The sequence below is a fragment of the Naegleria gruberi genome (genome assembly GCF_000004985.1).
Source record: "Naegleria gruberi genomic scaffold NAEGRscaffold_13, whole genome shotgun sequence".
In the NCBI taxonomy this organism is placed as follows: domain Eukaryota; phylum Heterolobosea; class Eutetramitea; order Acrasida; family Naegleriidae; genus Naegleria; species Naegleria gruberi.
This window is the reverse complement of record NW_003163314.1, coordinates 322,043-342,841: the sequence shown is the minus strand read 5'-3', so window position 1 is coordinate 342,841 and position 20,799 is coordinate 322,043. Positions and strand designations below refer to the sequence as shown.

The 20,799-nt window shown below is 32.8% G+C and overlaps 7 protein-coding genes and 1 non-coding gene across 8 annotated transcripts; 3 read left to right on the top strand and 5 right to left on the bottom strand.

Annotated features, from left to right (window-relative positions):
- Positions 1-1,496: 1,496 nt before the first annotated feature.
- NAEGRDRAFT_65280 (uncharacterized protein) lies at positions 1,497-2,051 on the bottom strand (the record flags this gene model as incomplete). The annotated part of the gene is made up of 1 exon (XM_002679449.1): positions 1,497-2,051. The coding sequence occupies one exon, from the start codon at positions 2,049-2,051 to the stop codon at positions 1,497-1,499; it is 555 nt and encodes a 184-aa protein (XP_002679495.1).
- Positions 2,052-2,196: 145 nt separating this feature from the next.
- Positions 2,197-3,105, bottom strand: NAEGRDRAFT_65279 (uncharacterized protein; the record flags this gene model as incomplete). The annotated part of the gene is made up of 1 exon (XM_002679448.1): positions 2,197-3,105. One exon carries the CDS (start codon positions 3,103-3,105, stop codon positions 2,197-2,199), a length of 909 nt encoding a protein of 302 aa, XP_002679494.1.
- Positions 3,106-3,669: 564 nt separating this feature from the next.
- On the bottom strand, positions 3,670-5,223 carry NAEGRDRAFT_79037 (VHP domain-containing protein). Its single transcript, XM_002679447.1, has 3 exons — positions 4,799-5,223; positions 4,332-4,451; positions 3,670-4,185 (listed from the first exon to the last, which is right to left on the bottom strand). Exons 1-3 carry the CDS (start codon positions 5,192-5,194, stop codon positions 3,859-3,861), a joined length of 843 nt encoding a protein of 280 aa, XP_002679493.1. The 5' UTR covers positions 5,195-5,223; the 3' UTR covers positions 3,670-3,858.
- Positions 5,224-5,413: 190 nt separating this feature from the next.
- Positions 5,414-5,860, bottom strand: NAEGRDRAFT_4419 (uncharacterized protein; the record flags this gene model as incomplete). The annotated part of the gene is made up of 1 exon (XM_002679446.1): positions 5,414-5,860. A coding segment is annotated over one exon (447 nt), but the record flags the coding sequence as incomplete, so codon positions are not given.
- An 864-nt stretch (positions 5,861-6,724) lies between these two features.
- On the top strand, positions 6,725-16,696 carry NAEGRDRAFT_47587 (uncharacterized protein; the record flags this gene model as incomplete). Its single annotated transcript, XM_002679556.1, has 3 exons — positions 6,725-8,098; positions 12,700-13,707; positions 14,090-16,696. The coding sequence occupies 3 exons, from the start codon at positions 6,725-6,727 to the stop codon at positions 16,694-16,696; spliced, it is 4,989 nt and encodes a 1,662-aa protein (XP_002679602.1).
- On the top strand, positions 8,791-8,863 carry NAEGRDRAFT_t197. The gene has a single exon. It is a non-coding gene; the product is annotated as a tRNA-Lys (tRNA).
- Positions 16,697-16,796: 100 nt separating the features above from the next.
- NAEGRDRAFT_65272 (uncharacterized protein) lies at positions 16,797-18,317 on the bottom strand (the record flags this gene model as incomplete). Its single annotated transcript, XM_002679445.1, has 3 exons — positions 16,797-17,436; positions 17,490-18,020; positions 18,064-18,317. The coding sequence occupies 3 exons, from the start codon at positions 18,315-18,317 to the stop codon at positions 16,797-16,799; spliced, it is 1,425 nt and encodes a 474-aa protein (XP_002679491.1).
- Positions 18,318-19,474: 1,157 nt separating this feature from the next.
- Positions 19,475-20,006, top strand: NAEGRDRAFT_32033 (rab family small GTPase; the record flags this gene model as incomplete). Its single annotated transcript, XM_002679555.1, has 2 exons — positions 19,475-19,626; positions 19,673-20,006. Coding segments are annotated over 2 exons (486 nt in total), but the record flags the coding sequence as incomplete, so codon positions are not given.
- Between the last annotated feature and the right edge of the window lie 793 nt (positions 20,007-20,799).

Sequence of the window (20,799 nt, the reverse complement as noted above, 5' to 3'; positions counted from 1 at the left end):
TTTCGACCTTAGTAACTGTCACAATCACAATAGCCAATGTAAACCATACCACCAATGACAATGTCATTACAATAAACATTTTTCCAACAAGGTACTTTCTGCTTGGTTGGCTTTCTGTTTGGAGCTCAGTGGTACTATGTTCATCAGTGCCTTGTGCAGCAGTGAGGAGCTCAACAGAAGGACGATGATGTCCCTCATCTGCATCGTGTATATCATGGTTTTCTTCAAATGGAATCTCATTCATTTCTTGAACGCTTGCCTCATGAGAAGCAACAATATTGATTTGCTTGCTCTTCCCTCTCTTCCTATCAATTAAAAGTTTAATCCTATCAATAATGTGTGGCGAATATTTCCAAATAACCAAAAAGAGACAATTGCAGAAAACAGCCAAAGGTATCACAAAGAATTGCTGGATGAGCATGTGTTTCCTCAATTCTGGATCTGTTCCGTAATTCTTATCTGCCTCAATTGAGAACCCAATTGTTGCTGGAATAATTGTACTTGGTAAGGTGCCTATTATTGATTTAAAAGTTGATTTAAAAAAATTGAACTAATTGGTTTACAACGTACCAATAACACCTCCAACCTGAGGTCCAAACTTTTCAATAATGACAGTGATAGCAATTGTCACCAAACCAGCAAACACTCCACTTCCAAATGCATTGAAATAAATTGACTTGACAATAACCCAAAAAAGATTATCTTCAATCCCACTCGAATTGTTACTATCTGTTCCATTTGTCATGGAATCATTATTCGTCAAATTGACCATATTATAAACAAGTTCATTATTGTATTCATCCAATACAATACTCTTCATAATCAATTTATCAAGAGGAAAGAACTCCAAAGCCAATTCATTACTTGTTTCCCGAAAATCATCCTTACAAGATATTATTCCGAAGAAACCTATCATCACCATCATCAAAACTACAATTATTCGAATTCCCTTCAGAGAATATTCTTGTTGCCTTTTACTTTTCATTACTTCTTTGATTATTTACAGTTGGATTCTTGTTCGGCTATGTAATACCAGTAGTCACAATGCGATATTTTTTTATTTCTTAGCTTCGGATGAGGGGATTTTTCAAATCTTCGAAGAGTTCGATGGAGTATCACTACAAGAGAAGAATTGGATTTGATACCAAAGAACGCTTATTATCCATATTTGGGTTCATTTAGAACAAGAATGTCCATTCATAAAATATTCAATAATCCCGTCCGTTCGAAGAAGCTCATAAACAGCTATTGTTAATAAATGGTGAAAAATTGATGATGAAAAAATTGAGTTGAATTACTAATATACTTCTTGCCATAATATGTTGGCTGATGATTAAGGATTGAAATTTGGAAGGAATTTCTTTGCGATATGTGTCCTTAATGATTGAACAAAATTATCAGTTGAGAAATTATTAATTTATCTATTTATTGATGAAGATGATGATGAATGTTTCAATTAGAAAACAACAATATATTACTAAACTAGAATTATCTAGTTATCCATTGCTGTACGGAAACTCCTTAACTCCAACATCAGCATTACCATACCTCCTCACCTCTCTATTATACAAGAAGGAACACCAACATGAAGCAAACATACAAACGACACTAGTGAGTGCAAGGATAGCACAAGCAGCCAAACCAACATAGCCAATTTCCTTAACCTTGTACCAAGTGGTTTTATCCTCCACTACAATGGTATGATAATAGCTGACAATTTGAGGACGAAGATGATCATAGAAACATTCAACCACTTCTCCCTCCTTGTAGGAATGTTGGGAACTGGTGGATGAATGAGGAAAATAGGAAACACTCTCTAGAGTTGGTGTGTAAACTGATTGAGTGGTGTATTTGAGTAAGGCATGGCAATTCAAGATTTCACTTTGATCTTGTTTGGAAGTACCGTGTAAAACAACGTAATCTTGAACAGAGGTTTTTTCACAATATATGTTTGGATTGATAATGGTACAAGTTGTTTTAACACTTGTCTTGATTGGAGGAAAATCATTAATTCGGTTGACTAACAATGTTGAAGTAACCAATAAGAACATGGAAAAAGAAAGGAAAGAAATGGAAAACACAAGGAATATCCACAGATACAACCTCTTATTCTGCAAACTAATCATTTTTTATCATTATTCAAAGCAAATTGAACAAGACGAATTTGGAGTATTGCTTTTTCAGAAAATTCCATTTTCATTTATTGATATTCTTTAGAAAATCCTCAAATATTTTAACCATATTAATATCTTCCAATTTGTTTGGTATTTTCCAGTGTTTAAGATTATATTCTATAAATTCCCTCATGAATTGATCCATCACTTGACCATATTGTGGATTTCTATCTCCTCCCTCGCATGCTATATTGTTTCCAAGATCAACATTGGGAAACATTTCATCGTCAGAGGAAAGGTCAAAATCCTGAGATGATGTACAACACATTTTCCTATCAATCTTTTCAATTTCTTTCCTCGCTGATTCTGGTAAATGGACAACCTTGTCTGTTATCATTGCATCATTCGAATTTACCATTATATTCGAATTTGGATTATCATTTAAACTTCCCAAAGAGTATGAATGATGTACAAAAGTGGTTGGTACCTGAGCAATTTGATTTGTGGAAGGATTCGACTCACTAGGCAGCGAGCTCACTTTGAACGAATTGCCACTATTCGAATACATAACATTTTGAGAATCCAAAGAAGAAGACACCAATTTTCCAGGTGCTGAATCTATAGAAGAGCTCATCCTTCTCTTTCTCTTTTGTGGAAACTTGAAATTGGCAGTCAAGTAATATTGAATCACAAATTGTTTCCACACCTCAGGATACTGCTCTTCAAATGCCTGACATAACATTAAGAGCTGAGCGAATCTTCTCTCCTGCTTGCTCTTCACGCAATTCGTATTGCTATCCTTGCATGTCTGACAAGTATCCAATTGTCCATGACTATTACATGTAAAGTTGTTTGCTCGTGGCGAAGAAGAGGATGAATGGTTGAATCTTGCACTATTCGGCGAAGAGTTTGAATGGAAATCTTGTTCGTGTTCGCTCATCATCATGGTCGATGAGGAGTTGTTGTTGTGATGAGAATGCTTGTGGCCCATGAGTTTGAGTGTTGTCGTTTTTTTGGTGTTGGAGAGTTCTTTAGCTGGCAAATTGGTTGATTATCTTGGAGACTCTATTTTGCATGATGAGGGGAAAAGTGACCTAATAGGTTTTAGTCCTTTTCATTGACTAATTGGTGTCAGTTGTCTTTAAAAAATTGGCATCTTTCATAATTGTTTTACTGCCTATTTTGAGCCTGACAACAATCCTCAATGGCGAGATTCCTACCTTACAGGAAATAAGCTCAAAAAGGCGAAGAAAAAACAACCTACAACCACACTGAACAGTTTCTTTGTACCTAACAAGTGACAAGATTTTTAGAGTAAAAATTGATTACTTGAGACAGAGTTGTTGTTGTTTTGCTTATTGTGAAGTTCCCATAAAGTTTAGAATGTCATTAAATTCATGATGAATTCATTAAATAATATCAAGTAACAGAAGTAGATTGAAGACCTGTCAAAGATGACAGAGAGATGACATCAATAAAAGTCAATTTTTTCACTTGACATTAAAATCTGACTTATTAGGAACCACAGATGAACAAAAAGATTAACATAATTTTTAATTTATAATTTTACATGACATTTCATTTATTGAAATATCACAATGTCATTAAATAACTTGTCAAATTCAATGATTTGAATTGAATAATAGAAATAATTAACAAAACTTGAAAAAATGTACAATTTGTGAAAACCCTGAGTGATAAACAAGGTTGATATAAGAAATGATTTGGAATCATTGAAGTCAATTTAGAACAAATCAAGTTGCTTCTTGAGCTTCTTCTTTTGGAAAGCACCCAATTTAACATATTCAGTCAATGTCATGCCAAAGTGCTTTTTGAAATCTTCAGAAGACAAGTAGAGTTCCTTCTTAATTGGATCAACTCCCTTAGGGAACTTTCCTTGCAGTTCTTCAAGCTTGAACTTGGCATTTCTTGGATCTAAGAATTCACCATCCTTCTTCTTCTTAATAGCATCAATGGTTTCCATCTTCTTTTTGGCTTCTTCTTCTTCAATCTTCTTCTTCTTTTCTTCTTCACTCTTGAGATAAGAACCGAATGTCAACTTGGTTTCATCCTGTTTTTTTTTGTAGTATATGAACAATAGCAATAGTAGCAGTGTGTGAACATTTGTGTTAAATTGTAAGTGGATAACAACAAATTGTGGTAGTAATTAGTAATTAAAATTATTAGAAACTTGTTTAAATAGTGTTAGAAACTTACATAGACAACATCAGCACTTTTACCCCATTGAGCACCAGAACGGAATTTGGTTTCCTTTCTGCTGGATGAGTCCTTTTCGTGAGTGTCCAAATAACTACCCCAAGTGAGTTTGTTTTCATCCTATTCGAATATAAATACGTGTTAGAATTCATTGTAATGTAATTTTACAATAATAGATTGTTACATTATCATTACACAATAGTGTAATTACACACAGTAACACAACAACAGCACATCAACAACAACAACAAATATTAAATTTGACGTCAGCAGTATAGTAGTAGTAGTAATAATAATAATAAATATTACCCATTCAATGTATTCAATACAAAAAGTATTAATACACACATTATTAGTTGTGTTATAACAATATGAACAACAATAACAATCATAATAATATTATCATTATCAACATATATAAAAACAAGTAAAAAAGTATAAATATCAATGACCTTTTCAATACTTACATAAATTTGACCTGACTTTCCCCATCTAGTTTGTTCATTAGCCTTTGTATTCTTCATGGTGGCCAACAATCTTTCGTGAGTATCCAAGTATGATTCAACAACATCATCACCTTCAGCACCTGCTCCTGCAATATCTTCATCACCGTAGGCATCTGCGTATGGATCACCTTCTTCTTCATCATCTCCTCCTCTATTATTACGAGAACTAGCACCACGTGGTGGATAATCATCTTCATCGTTGTGGTGATTGGCTTCAGCTTCTTCATTTTCGAGTTCTTCTAATTTCTTGAGGAGTTTATCTTTGGCAGCAGAGAATTGTTCTTCGTCCATGATACCATCATCAAGAAGGTTTTGTAAGGATTCAATTTGATCCAAAATTTCGTCTCTAGTTGACATCTCTATCAGGTTTTGTTGATGGAGTGGTGATTTGTTAATTTTTTTTATTGAAAATTGCAATTGGATGACAATTGATTGATGAGTACCTTCGGAAAGACAAGCAATAAATCATCATTGATTTGAAGGTGTTTGAGGTCTGGAAGGAGGAGCATATTTTTGCAGCTCTTGTTCTGTTAATAACCCACAATCCTTGATCCTCAACGTTCCAATCACTATCTTACCTGAGTCGCTCCCAAACGATTCAATCTTCTTCAGCACTTCAAATCCTTCTTTCACTCTCCCAAATACAACATGTTGGTCATCGAGCCATGGACATTTAGAAAGTGTAATGGCGTACTGACTTGTATTAGTATTTGGGCCATAATTTGGACATGTCAACACGAATGGTTCATGTTTCAATTCAAAATTTTCATCTTCCAAGACCTTACTTGTCACTGAATGACCTGAATTCCCATTATTTAAAACAACATCACCTCCTTGTATTAAAAATCCTCTAGCTATCCTATTTACATTCGTTCCTTTATAGTGCAATGTTGCTGTAATATTATTAAATTCCTTCAATGGTTTGGTTTTTCCCTTATCTCCTAAACATAAACTTTTAAAATTGGCCACTGTTTTAGGAACCTTATCCTCATATAATTCAAATATTACCTTTCCTATTTCCTCTTGTGTTGTTCCGTCATCTTGTTCAAATAGAAAGAATGAATGAGGATTTATCTTTATCACTGGTGTTGCTGCTTTCTTTGGATCGGTGGGTTTCTTTGCTGAGGTTGGTTTTTTAGACATTTTTTTATTAAGTATCAATAACGTGTTGTAGTTTGATTGGCGCCAAAATATTAAAGAACATTTATCAAAAAAATGGCTCACCACAGTGTTTGGAACAACCTTCATCAACTAGCTGTTTGGCTGTAGTTTTTGTGGAGAGAAAATACTGATTAATGTAAGGCGATGCAACTAGTTCAACTAATTTGATGGTCGGAATAATATTGTGTTGGATTTCAACAGAATGATTCTCGATCTATATTAGCGAGTTTTGAATAAGTAACATAATCAAAAGGAAGAAAATTGGCATTAAACACGTTGTTCAATCGCCTTCATAACCCTCAATGGATTGTGGATTGAAATGACGCAATCAATTCTTTATTCATTTTAAAAAAAAATGTTTAAAAATCTGGCAAGTTTGTTGATTGCCGTTTTTTTGGTTGTCAATTTGATGGCCGGAATTAGTTTCGTCTATTCAATTTCAACACCAACAGACAACGTTTACAGACAAGAAAGAAAAGATACTGATAATTTTACAGTTTTACAAGAAGACAATGATCAAGATGATTTTAAAAACTATATTGTTAAACCCGATGGAAGCACTGTTTACTTTAAAGCACACTACGCTCCAAATCAAGTATGTTTTGAAATGAATATATTCACTAATCATGGTTGTTAAAGAATACTAATGGATATAAGGGTGTTAGACTCGTTTATTTGAAAAATGACGACTCTGCTAATATTATCAGTGACACAGAAATATCTGAAATGAATCAACTCATTTTCTTGAATGAAAATGATCTTCTTTTTGATGGTGCCATCGGTACTGACAGGAAGCAAGGATTATACAAAGCTAACTTTAACGCAAATGCAATTAAATCAATCAAGGAAGTAGACACCCTTTCATCAATTCTTACAAAAAATTTATTCATTGGAGCAAACAGTGAAGGATTGTTAAGTGTCGACAAAAGTTACAATGTTAAAGAAAATTTTGAAAGGAAAGGAGACAAAGTATATTTCCCTCTTACATTTTCCAAAGATTATGAAGGAGATGTCAACGTCCTTTACCAAAATGGAGAGGTCTTATCTATTGGAAAATTGGATCCATTAGCATTGAATATTACTTGGGTAAAAAACCTTACTTATCAATCCGATTCAATGGTTCAAGGAACATCCCTTACGTTTTATTTTGATGGCCTCAAAACTATTGTCACCTCAGATGATGGAAAGTACTCAAATTTATTCGATGGCAAACCATCTTACCAAACTACTGTTATGGGAAAAAATATTATTGGAAACAAAAAGTCTCTCTACATACATTTGAATGACAAGCTCCAAAAAATCAATGACGCAGTAATGAGCTTGTTTATTAATGATGGATTAGGATTTTATATCAAGGATGGAAATATTATCTCATTTGCAGTTGTTAGAGATACTTTTAATGAAGTTGATACTATCTACACTGGAGGAGATGCTCAAAATATTTTAACTTTCAATAATGGTAATTTGGTATTCAAAACTTGTACAACTCTCGGCGGTATCTGTTCTGTCAAAAGAATGGATGGAAAAGAAAAAGTTTTTACCCTAATTGAGGACACTGATAATGACGATAAAGGCAATTGGGATTATATGCTCTTACCATTGAAGTATAAAGATTTTGAGTTTGCAATTTTGGTACATGCCGACAGCAGTAATCCCATGTTACTGAAATTTGCACTCAAGCCTCCTGTCAGTTGCCATGGTTTTAAAAACACAGACTCTGATGTGTGTAGTGGTAATGGAGAGTGTGTTGCAGAGAATATTTGCAAATGTAAAGGTAATTTTGATGGAGAAAAATGTGAGAAATGCACTGCCAAATTTGAAGGAAAGTATTGCAGTGACCTAAAGAGTAAGTGGCTAAAATTAATTTCACCAATTTATCATAATCACGGAATAGTTCACAAATGTTATGGATTACCAGCTAATTCATCAAGTGTTTGTGGAGGTGTAAAGAGGGGAGAATGTTTGTCAGAAAATACTTGTAAATGTAAGGCTGAATATTTTGGAAATGAATGCGAACATACATATTGCTTTGGAGTTCCTTCAATTTCAACAACTGGCAAGGTTTGTGGAGGTAAAGGTGCATGCGTAGATTACAATGAAGTAAGTTGATTTGAAACTCATATTTATTCATTCATAATAATAGTGTAAATGTGAAGATAGATATAGTGGAAGTATTTGCGAATACTATGAAAATGCCTTAGTTTCAGATCGTGGACTTTATCCAATCATGATTACATATGGTGTTATTTCCTTGGTAACAATTATTGGTTTATTAATGCTTGTTTTTTGTTTCCTTGGAAGACACAGAAAGGAATATTTGGCTTTGTATGGAGATAGATCAATTATTTCTCATCATGATCCAATCAATGGGGGGGAAGATGAAGAATTAGAAGATGAACCACACTTTTTAGAAAGAGAGCAACAAACAGAACCAAGTCAAAACAAACCTCAAGGCATCCAAGAATATACACTTGATGAGAGTGATGAAGACTTGTAATTTCAATTAAACAAGAAAATTTTCTAGAAACGAAATAATATTTAGGTTAGTTAGTCCAATCATTCGCAAAAATGATTCCTCGCTTAGGCTTGTTGGTCTTCTGACACTACCAAGTTGCTTCTCGGTCACTATAAATCTGAACAGTTAAGGCTAATCTTATTTATACTGCCCATCCCAACAAATTAACATTTTCAAAAATAGTTGTATTTTCAGAGTAATCATCACTTACAAAGGTACATAATAAACAGTTTCGTCAATAGCCTCAAGAACCATTACCAATTACTTTACATTAGCAGCCCCGCTAGCTCAGTCGGTAGAGCGTTGGACTTTTAATCCAACGGTCGTGGGTTCGAGCCCCACGTGGGGCGGTTGCATTTTTGTTTACCAAGTTGTTCATTTATTCTTCTTCTTTTTCTGTTGGGAAACATTTTTGATCGATTCCATATCCTTTCGTTTCGAATTCTTTTTGCGATCCTTAATTCTAGCTCTGTTTCCAGCAAGATATCTAAAAGCATAAATTTGAAATCCACCAATTCCATGCAATAACATTTGCCTAATAAAGTAATCATCAGAGAAACTATTTCCACATAAAAAAGATTCCAACATATCGAACTTAGTTCTTCTTTTTGATGTAGGAGTCAATGGAGATGGTGATGTTTCTGCCATCCCATCAAATAGAACATTATCCGAAACTGGATGAATTCCTTTCGTATTCGGTCCATAAAATGTACTGATATTTCCTCTCATAGGTGAAACAAAATGAGTTGTTTTTTGAGTGCTGTCAATAAATGAGCTCAGTGATTTTGATTGAGAACTTTGAGTATTCCACAATGAAATATGACCTACATGATCTCTCCTATTAAAGAATTCATTAAATTTCACCTCATATTGGTGAACGATTTGTAATCCATCTTCATTTAGTTTAGGTTTCAAATAATTAAAAGCAAATAATAATTGTCTCGGATCGTGAATATACTTCTCTCTAATCTTCTCATCTGTGTTAAATTTCCTGAGTGGATCTGAATCTGAAATCTTGTTTTCCAAATAGTATCGTCTCGTTAAAGGTTCATCCAAGAAAAAATCATGCAATTCCTTAATAATTCCTTTTTTCTGAGTGTAATCCATGCTTGAATAAAGTTCAAAATAGAGAATGGCCTCTGCATAGATGAGATATCTTGCCAATGCATTGTTATGTCTGAAAAAGATTGGTTTGATATATTCCTCAACGTGAAGTATGTTATCTTCCATGACATGATAAATTTCCAATTCGAAATGTTCTGCCACCAACATGCAAAGTTTCTTCTTCTTTCCAATATTTACAGGAAGTTCAGTATCAATACTGATAAATACATAATTCAATTTTTTCTTTGAATATTCATTATTCAACAAACTTAAATTCTGATTAAGGAATGATTGAGCTTTTTCCAAATAAATTGACTCAATCATAATGAAAATGATATGATTGACATCTGATTTAACACAACAATCATGAACATGTCTCTCTAAAAAGTTTGGAGTGAAATCATTGAAATATTCTGGAACTGCAGTAATGAAAATTGGAGCAATTCGTTGTCGGCTATGACTCTTGTTTCCACCCTTAGTTCCAATGAGTGAATCAGTGGTCAATAGTTTTTTAAAACTTTGAATTGATTTTTGCAAACTTTCATTATACGAAACTGTAATTCTTCTCTGTGATTTGTCGATTTGTAAGGAAATGATATTTCCACTAATTTCATCTGAACGATATACCAATTCCAATTCACTTTTTGATTGTTTTTCTATTTTTCCAATATTTTCTTCAAATTTCTCACCTACTGATGGTAAAATGAAATTTTCTTTCAATTCCTTAATAGTTTCGTATTCTTTTAGTGGAATTAGAATATTACCTGTTCTACGAGAAGGATTCATATAGGCATTAGAAAGACTTGGAATTTTGATTTCATCTTCATAGGACTTGAAGTTCTTCTTTTTAAAATCTCTTTTCACTCTCTCTGCTTTTTCATATAATGAAAGTTCCTTATCATCTGTTTTGGTTATTTTTTTGAATCCTGATTTAGTTAAAGTTTTCAATAAAATTTTAGATTGTTCTGAAATTCCTTTCATTGATTTAAAAGATTCATGATACGAATCAAGTTTCATTCTAGAATCATCTGTCATTTCGTTTGGAATAATTGCTTTTAAAGAATCGAATATCTCATCAATATGATCTGACAACATGTTTTTAAAATTTGTAAAATCAAAACATTTTTCATGACTTTGTGCTGCTAAAATTTTAGTTTCCAATAGAAAATGTAATTGAATTCTGAACATTTCAATTCTTGTACTGATTTTTTTCATTCTTTCACTATAGTAAGCAATCATGACATCTCTTGTATGTGATTCGAATAATCTTCTCTGAATTTTATCAGTCAATGAATTTTCATTTCCAAAACTGAAAGAATTTTCAATTTTCTTCTCTAATTTTTCACCTCTTGAAATTGCTCTTTGAATATTTGATTCCAAAGTTTCAATATATTGTAGTAAAGTTTTTAAAGTTTCATCTGCAATTTTATCTGTCTCTGTTTTACATAATTTTTGAAAATTGACAGGAAATTGAGTTCTGTAAAGTGTTACAATTTGTAAAGCATATCTCAATCCCTTAAAAATTGAATAATCAGTTTCAATTCTCTTTCTCATTTCAATTATTTTTGAAAATTCATCCTTAAATATAGTCCAATTATTTTTATCCGTTAAATGTGGTATTGTAATATTTGTTGCATAATTTGAAACTGTTACAACAAAATCATACTTTCCAAAAAAGTCAATTATTTTAGGTTCGTCTTCATTTTCTTCTTTCAATTCTTTCTTTTTAGGTTTTGGATTAGATTCAAAATCAACATTGAAAAAATCACTTAAATTTTCTTTAAATTCCCTAATATAGGAATTATGACATTTGATTAATTCTGAATAATGATTTGAATTTTCTATTGGACATCTTGAAGTTAAGACAATAGTAGGTGGATTATCTTTTCTTTTTTCAAATGCCTTATATTTCCATAAATTAGATGAACAATTTAAAGATAGGATATTTCTGTTACCTGTCAATGCCATTAAGATGACATTACAATTAGAAACAACTTCTTCAACAAGCATAGCTTGAATATCACCATAATTTTGTTCACCATAACCAGGAATATCCCATAATATCACTTCTCCATATTCACTTTTAAGTAATTCACACGGATAGTATAAAATATATTTGTCAACCATTAAAATGTCATCTCTATTGCATTCATCTCTTTTTCTTTCCTTTTCAAAATAGTTATGAATATCATGAACAGATTGAAACGTAAATGTTTCTTCTAATTCATTTCTATCTGCCTTTCCATTAAGAAATACGAAATGATCTTCACTTAATCTTACACTTGAAGTTTCTACATTTAATTTCTCTGGAAGTAAAAGTGAATTTGCTTCATCTGATGCTGAATCTTCGCAATCAGTTTCTTCATCATCATCATCGTCTTGAAATTCGAAACTTGAAGACGAAACTAAACTTAAACCATCTGTGAGTGGCGTTGGTGATGTTTGTTCATCTTCTGAATCTTTTGTTTTCATTAATTTCATAATTCTTTCTTCATACTTTTCAGCTGTACAATAAACTTTTGTAACTCGAATGTCTTTCGAATATTTAATTTGTGTACAGACTAAAGTTTCACCTGAACCTAATCTATCGGATGCCTTCATTGGAGAATTGTCATTTCCAGATAGTATCATATTCAATGTGCTTGTTTTACCAAATCCAGGTTCTGATAATAAACAAACAGAAACTTCAGGTCCTTTGTCAATAGTTTCGAATATATTCGAATATTTTGCAAAAGCTTTCGTCACATAATTATTTTCATTTAATTTATGTAGACATTGCTGCAAAATATGTTTCCGATCCCTTTCTTCATCAATTACATTATGTAATTCAGAATCGAATAGGTCAAAGGAGGCACTTGGCAATAGCGATGTTGACATTTTTTTACATCATGTCATTCGAGTTTTTAAAATGTTACACCTCGTCGTGTTTGTTAAGCTTCATGGATTCAAATTTCTCTTCTAAATTTTGAATTTCAAATTTACCATGATAAATGCACCACACGTCATTTCTCACTTCTCCAACACTTCTTAACCTTTGCCATCACCTCACATAAAACTCAACGCTTGTTAATATTGAAAAAAGAAAAAAATGATTCCTCAAACACCTGCTGACTCAAAGATTAACCACGTCAATGTTGTTAAAGAAGAGAGAATCAAGAGACAATTTCTTGATAAAATTGTCAAGGATTTTGGAACTTCTTCAAAGCAGAATCAGTCTAACAAGTTTGTGAAAGAAGCCTTTGACAATTATGAAAAGATTTATGAAAAGATTGAAAAAGGACCTGAAATTTCAATAGGTTTATTATCAGAACCTGGATTTGGTAAAACAAGCACATTGAATATGATACTATCTGGAAAAGATGATTATCCAATGAAGGCATCTTCTAAATTTGGTTCAGGTGAAACTTTGTTTTGTACTGAGATTAAATATTCTGATAAATTACGTCTATTAAAGGTTTATTGCTCACCTAAGAAGTACGTAGATAGAATTATTCGTCTCTCAAAGAAGAATGAAGATAATACGATAATTGCTGATTTACTCTCTAGTGATCGTAATGAAGATCAATTGCTTGATGATTATCAAGATGTTGCTGCTGATGAGAGTCCATCATTGGGTTCTAATGAAGAAAGTTCAGATGATGATGATTACAATGATGAACAAGAAGAATGTATTCTACCTAGAAAAGCAGAATCCAATCCAGTTTCTAATTGTGGTCTCGATCAAAGTGAACTCAAGACATGTTATGCTGAACTTTTAAAATTTGAACAAGAAGGAGATTTACAAATTGAATTTCAAGTTTCAGATGACAAAGCTGTAATGTCAGTCTTTGAGAAGGAAAGACTTCAATCAAAGGAAAGACTCTTGATGGTTGACAAATTTGTTCTCTGTTATAATAGTGAAATCTTGAAAAGTAGATATGGTAAAGTGGCAATATGGGACATTCCTGGTTATGGTGAACAGAATAATAGTGAAATTCTTTCCATGTTAATTGAAGAGGTTATTTCTAATTGTAATGTCATTCTTAAGGGTTTAGAAAGTGTAAGACAAATTGTTGGTGTTGATTGTGTCCCTGATTTATGGACCTACAAGGTATTTGAAAAGAATACTGATAATCCACCAACCATTGTTTTGACATCACTATGTCAGACAATAGCTAAAGAGAAGAATCCATACAAAGAATTGACAGAACTTCATGAAAAATATTTAACAGATTTTAAGAGTAATTTGAGTGATTTCTTCGATGTTGATCTTGAATGAAAATATTTCACAACTTGGAAAGATTGAAGAGTCCAAGAGGAAGGATGTTGATTTCTTTGGAAAGTATGATTTTGTTGTTGCAGTAGCTAATCGAGCCACTAATTTAACAATCCCACATAAAACAGATAAGGAGAGATGGAATATATTCTTCAAACAACTTGGTGAAATAATTGAAATGAGAAAGACTATTGAAACTAATTTTTTAGTTTTTCAGGGATTGAGATATGCTTTACAAATTGCAACTCTTTACAAATCTCAATTTCCAATCAAGGCAGCAGTAGATGCAAGAGCAGCAATTAAAACCATTCTCAAGGAAACTTACTTTGAATTATCAACATGTGTCAAGACATTGATGAAAAGTATTAAAAGAACTGAAAAGAAATGTAGAAATATTGAACAGAGACAGAGTGAAGAACCCATTGAAACATTTTCACCTCACGAAACCTTAGATTGTAATATTCAAAGTCAATTAATTGAATATGATAATTGGATTGAGTTTACAACTTATTTCTATGAAAGAAACAGAAAAATTAGATATAGAATTGACATGTACAAGAATCAAATGTTTGAATTTATTGAAAAGAAGATTGATTCATTAATGGCAAAACAAAAGAAGGATTTAGCAACTAAGGAAGAAGAAATGAATACTTTTAAGGGAGAATTAGTTGAAATTGTTGATGATATTTTCCACTCTATGAATTTTGTTTCACCAAATGAACGCATTGAAGATTATGGAAGTTTTGATATATTTTACTCAATTTTGAATTCAATGAAAGAGTATTTGAGTAATTGTGCAGATGAACTCTTACATATTAGAGGTCAATTAGAATCTGAAGAATATCTCAAATTAGCAATTGAGAAATTCAAGTTAATTGATGATATGAGAGTGCTTTTGAAAAAGGAAAAAACTAAACCTCTTAAAGCCGAACATTTAGGTCTTTCAAATCGTTATCCATCACCTGCATGTAAATCAGGAAAGGGTTGTATGATTATTCCTGATAAGGAATATAACACCATTAGAGAGCTTAAAAGAGCAAAAGTTCTTTCACCCAGTGAAAAATTTGGTAATGTTCAAAAATTACCAAAAAGTAGCATTAGTTTGACAAGAGTTGAAAAGGAAAGTATTGATGCAGGTTTATCTGAAGAACAAAAGAAATTATATCAAAAAGGTCAACTGGTCCTCATGGAAATTGATAGAAATGAAAAACAAGTTCTTGTTTCCTATGAAAAGGAATTGAAGGAAACTAAACTGGCAAAATTTAAATCCTTGCTCTCCACTGATGCCTTAATTGGAACTATGGGTGGTAATAAGAGTCATAGTCGACAACGAATTGCTCCAATTTTCATTACAACTCTTCCAGAATATTTTGAAGAAACATCTCCAAACTTTTTAGAGAGACATGTTCATGATTGTTGTATTAAACATTCCAAAAATGGAAGTCAAGATTATTTAATTTTCATCATGGTTGAAAATGCATTTTTGGAAAAGGCTCGTTCATTCCTAAATGAAGCCATGAATGAGGTAGAAAAGGCACCTAACTATGTATTTGTCAGTATTGATACTGAAATATTTATCAATATTGGAAAGAAGAAGAAACTTTGTATGTTATTGGCAGAACATTTCGAATTGGAAATTTATCATGTCATGGAAGATAATTTCATTCATGCTGAAGAGTATAAGAAACCTATTTTTGTTCGACACAATAACGCATTGGCAAGATATCTCATATTTGCAGAGGCCATCATTTACTTTGAATTACATTCAAGTTATGATTATCAACAAAAAGAAGAAGTAATTAAGGAATTTCTAACCTATGTCACGGAAGAAAATCCATTGATAAGATCACATTATACTTGTGGTAAAATAGGTGATAGTGATCGATTGAGAATGTTTAAAACCTTTGAAGAATTCAGAAAAAAGTGCATTGAAGATCCAAGAGAATTGTGGACTATTCTTGAGGAGACCAAGGCACATCTAACAAAGGAAGGTAAACAAATTCTTTCAAAGTATAAGAAGCTATATAATGAAAAGTTTGATAAGAGAAATCATGTAGGTCATGTCTCATTGTGGAATGTTAGAACTGCTCAATCAAAATTCCTTAGTAATGAAGTTGACAAATTACAAAAAACAACTCATTTTGTTTCATCTGCAAGAGGTAATATCAGTACATTCTATGGTCCTAATATGATTGGAATTCATCCAGTCTCAGATATGGTTCTATTCGATGGTATTTCATCAAAGGATGTTGTTAAGAAAGATCATGAATCATTCAAGGAAGGAAACAATTCCTCAGATGAATACTTTATCAGACAAATGTTATTATATGGTATTGGTGGATTCCAAATCTATGCTTTCAAATATAGTGGAGGTTTAAGAAAGAATGCAAATAGACAATTTCCACATAAAAAATTGACAGATAAGAAGGTTAAATCTCCTACTCAAAAATCACCACAAGTTAAGGGAAATAAGAAACAACAAGCATCAAGTTCTTCATCCTCATCACCTATTGTAAAGTTAGAGTTGAATAAGTTACCAGTGAAAAAAGAAAAGAAGGTAAAAGAAATTATTGAAAACACCCCTACATCAAATCCTACATCAAATAGAAAGAAAGCAACAAGTTCATCAATTTCTAATATTGAAAAGAATGTTCAATCTGTTAAAAGTGGACAAGCAAGTTCAAGCTCTTCAACAGCTCCAAAACATACCAATCAAAACAGGGCTGCAAGTTCTTCATCATCTCCATCGACTAATACTGCCAACAGAAAGAGAAAGGAATCTGATAAGAGTATTGATCCACCAAAAAAGTTAACAAAGAGATAATTTCTTGATAGTAAAGCTTATTTGATTGTATGTTCATAATCAATATTACAAATTTAGAAAACATTAATAGTTGAAATGTTCAAAAGCATTTGCTTAAAATTTATTGGTGTTGTGAAGAATTGTACGCCAATAAGATTGCTAACAAGACCACAAGAATTGCCAAAATCTTAACCAGAACTCTATCACTAGAATTACTTCTTACTTGTTTTGTGGATGATTTGGCTGTCGTTGATTTTTGACTTGAGGTTGCCTTGCTCCTTTGAGTTGGTGTGGAAGGAACACTTTCCTTAACATTCCAATCAGGATCTGAAGGTAAAACCTCTCCTCTTGCCATAACATTTCTAAAACTTCCATCAAAAATCTCAGGTTGATAAGAAATGGTTGGTTTCAACCAAATTTCCTTCATCCTTGTGTGAAAAACTGGATTTGTGTGAGCAGCACTTGGTGGAACAATCCAACTGTAACGTGCAGGACATTCTCTTCCTTTCTTTTCCTCATTTTGCATATGCTTTACAAATTGTTTACCTGCAGTGTGATGATCAACCATCTTGACATTTTGTTTATCGAATGAATGTTGAACCATGACATTGAATTCGGCAGAGGCAATATCTTTCCAGAATGGATTCTTTTTTGATTCGGCATCTGAATCAGGCCGCACACCAATAACTCTTCCAAATTCATCTAAGAGATTATATCTAAAATCATCCAAAAAGTTTCTTGTAATTTCAGTTGTCATGTACCTTTGATTCGAATATTTTGTTTTCATTCAAACAATTAATTCTTAGAAACTTACCATCCATTGAATGCAGCTGCAGTATAAAAAACACCTCCCAATTCGAATCTCATATTGGTAATAGCTGGCAATCCATGCCAACGTAAAGCCATGTCACTTGTTTGTGGATATTTTGGATGTTCGAGATGAACCTCAGTTGTGTATTCAGGTTCCAAATCGAAATATTTAGTCTTTCCTTGAACTCCAATTTGAATCAGGAGTGGAAGAATGTCAAATCTTGATTTTGGTTGATCTTTCCTCCAACCAAGAGAAAGTGCATGTTCAGTCAAGGCAACATGATCTGGATCACCTAAAACACTTCCATCATTGTTTTTATAACCTGCATAACGAATGATTTGTGGATTGTGAATACGAATTTCATCACTTCCATCTGGATTGGAAACTTGACGAAAGAGGGTAACACTAGATCTCACATTACCATCATTGAAGGCAAATTTGGCATGTTCCTTTAGTGCTTGAGCTATTTCTTCCTCTGTTTTGCAATGTCTCTTGTCATGGACGGCTAATACTTGCCAGTGAACCTTTCCAATACTTTAATTCTTGTTACTATCATTATTCGAAACTTTTAACTTACCAACTCACTGAATTTCTCCAAGCAACCTTGCAGCCATAGGTTAATTCTTCACTGGTATGAACATAAGTTCCAGTCCTATCAATCTCTGCCTTGATTATTTGCAATCTTTCATCAATTTCTTCTGGTTTCTTCTTCAACTCTGTATAAAGTAATGTTACAAAATTGGTTGCTTCTTCAAAGACTTCTGTCTTGCTCAAGACCGGGACCGTGGTCCCAGAAATTTGGTCTGGTGTAGTAGAAGTGGACGAAATCATTGCCGATTCTTAGAAGCTTGGTTTTTTGTTTGTTTTTTTGACCAATTCTTGGCCAATTCAGTTCCCTCATCTTATGCAAATTGTAATGGACATGCCAAAAATGATATCGAGACCAAAAGGAGTTTAAGGCGGAGAATGACTGAACAATTAACATAATCCGACCAATATCCTTTTTATTACATTAAACTTTTACAACAATTATCTAAAATTTTCTTTGTTAAGAAATATTGTGGTTGACCAATTTTCGAGAATCATTATTAACTTGTTCACTTTCTCGTTTTAGCTATTATTGGTGTTTCTATCATTTTCATAAGTGTTTAACAAACATTTCAATAATTTCATCATTGTAGCTTGAAGTTGATCCTGTATTGGTACCACCAGTTGTTGAATGATGATATTATGACAATGACTTGTCAGAAGTTAATTCACATTTAATAAATCTGACAAGGAATGTTGGATCATTTTGCTTCTTTCGAGATACAGACTGTACTTATGAAAAGTTTCATAAGAGTTCCTCATCTGGATCATTTCCTATGTCCAATCCTAATAGAAGCCATTATTAAGGCTATTCGTGAATGTTCACCAATCTAAAACAAGCAATCATCATTAAATTGTGTTGGATGTAGCACAAACTCCCCAAAAGTCTACCCCTCATTCATACTCGTCCTCGTCATGCCAATCTCAATTTTGTTTCTCAACCATCAACATCTAAACACCGCCCTTCCGAGAAGGAAAACTCTTTCATACTGTATGAAGCCTTTGTTGTGCAGTATTTTTTTCGCGCTTTCTCCTTTGATATTAAGCATCACTGCAATAAAATTCTCTTAAAAAAATTATTGGTCGACCACAACAACATTCTAGTTTGGCCAACAACGAGAATTGATTTTGTCGGTTGGGAGAGTTTGTTATTGTTTTGTGTCTGTTGGTTGTTGAAAAGACAGTGTTGTGTGGAGAAAAGATACATTGGAATTGATATTATCATCATCATTATTACCTTGAGGAAATATGAGCGAAGTGAGGGTTTTTAAAGGTAAATAGGAATAATTTGATCGTGATGGAATTTTGATCATCAATTATAAAAATTTATTATTGTAATTATTATTAATTGGATTGAATTTAAATTCTGATGAATATGTGGATGATGAAACTAATTAGCGATTGTATTGGGAGATACACAGGTTGGGAAGAGTTGTTTCATGATGTGTATTACCAATGAAAAGAAGGAAACAAAACCAACGATCGGAGTGGAAATGAAAATTAAAAGTATTACAAAGGATGATAAAGTGTATAAAGTAACAATTTACGATACGTATGTTTTATTAGAATTGATGATATCAACCACCAAATATTTACAGTGCTGGACAGGAACGATTCAGAACAGTTACGAGTAATTACTATAGAGCTTCTCATTTGGTATTTCTGGTCTATGATGTAACATCTAGGAAATCATTTGAGAGTGTTAAAAGTTGGTTACTTGATTTTCAAACATATAGCAATTCAGATACATGTCCTCCTTATATAACACTAGTTGGGAACAAAATGGACTTGCGAGATCAAAGAGTGGTGAGCAGGGAGGAAGGTGAAATTTTAAAGAAGGAATTGGAATTGGATGCCTTTTACGAATGTTCTGTATCAACAAATAATGGAGTGAATGAAGCTTTTTTAAATGCAGTTCGTAAGTATTACTAGCATTCCAAATTGGTTTTAATTTTTGAACTATTTCTTTTTTTGGTAGTTTGCTTTGCTGAAAGAGAATCCAAAGAACGAGATCATGGGTCCTCTACAAATATTAATCTCTCAAAAACTCAAACTCAAACTCCAAATCAACACGATTCTAAAAAGTGTCAATGTGTTGTGTAAATAACACCAAAAAATTAATTTATACAGTATTAACAATTCATTAACAATTCGAGTTCTCTAATTATGTCCCAGTTGAGGACATGAACATTAATTACATTTCACAATAAACTCAGTTTATTGTCTTTCACAATAGGGCTAGCAATCAGCGACCGTTACATTAGGCAATTATCTTTCGTTTCCGCTAACTGTTTGGAAGGCAGTCATCAATCAAAAAAATGGAATTTCATTACAATACTGACTCGACAGGTGTTGATACTAATGTGGCAGAAGGTGGAGAAGAAACAATAACAGACACACAAATTTCAAAGGTTGTTGACTCATCCGCCACCACTACAACCTCTCCTCATCATCAACAAGAATATTTTAGAAATTCCTCTTCATCAACAACCTCATCATTGTCGGCTGATGTTGGTGATAATCATCAAGCAACACTATCACCATCAAATACAAGGTCAACTCTATCGGAAGACCTTTCCAATCATCATTACCATCATCAAACCAGCCAGAGTGTGAAAAATTTTGATTCACTTTCACTCAATGACTATGATGATTATGTAGTAATAACCCGTATGAGGAGCTCAACAGTTTGCACAAGTTTGCCTTCAAATCTACAATAGCTGAA

Coding starts and splice junctions, on each gene's coding strand:
- NAEGRDRAFT_79037 (XM_002679447.1), bottom strand. CDS start 5,194: ATGTCAACTAGAGACGAAATTTTGGATCAAATTGAATCCTTACAAAAC. Junction 4,452..4,798: donor GAAAGTCAGGTCAAATTTAT/GTAAGTATTGAA, acceptor ATATTCGAATAG/GATGAAAACAAACTCACTTG. Junction 4,186..4,331: donor AAAGTGCTGATGTTGTCTAT/GTAAGTTTCTAA, acceptor AAAAAAAAACAG/GATGAAACCAAGTTGACATT.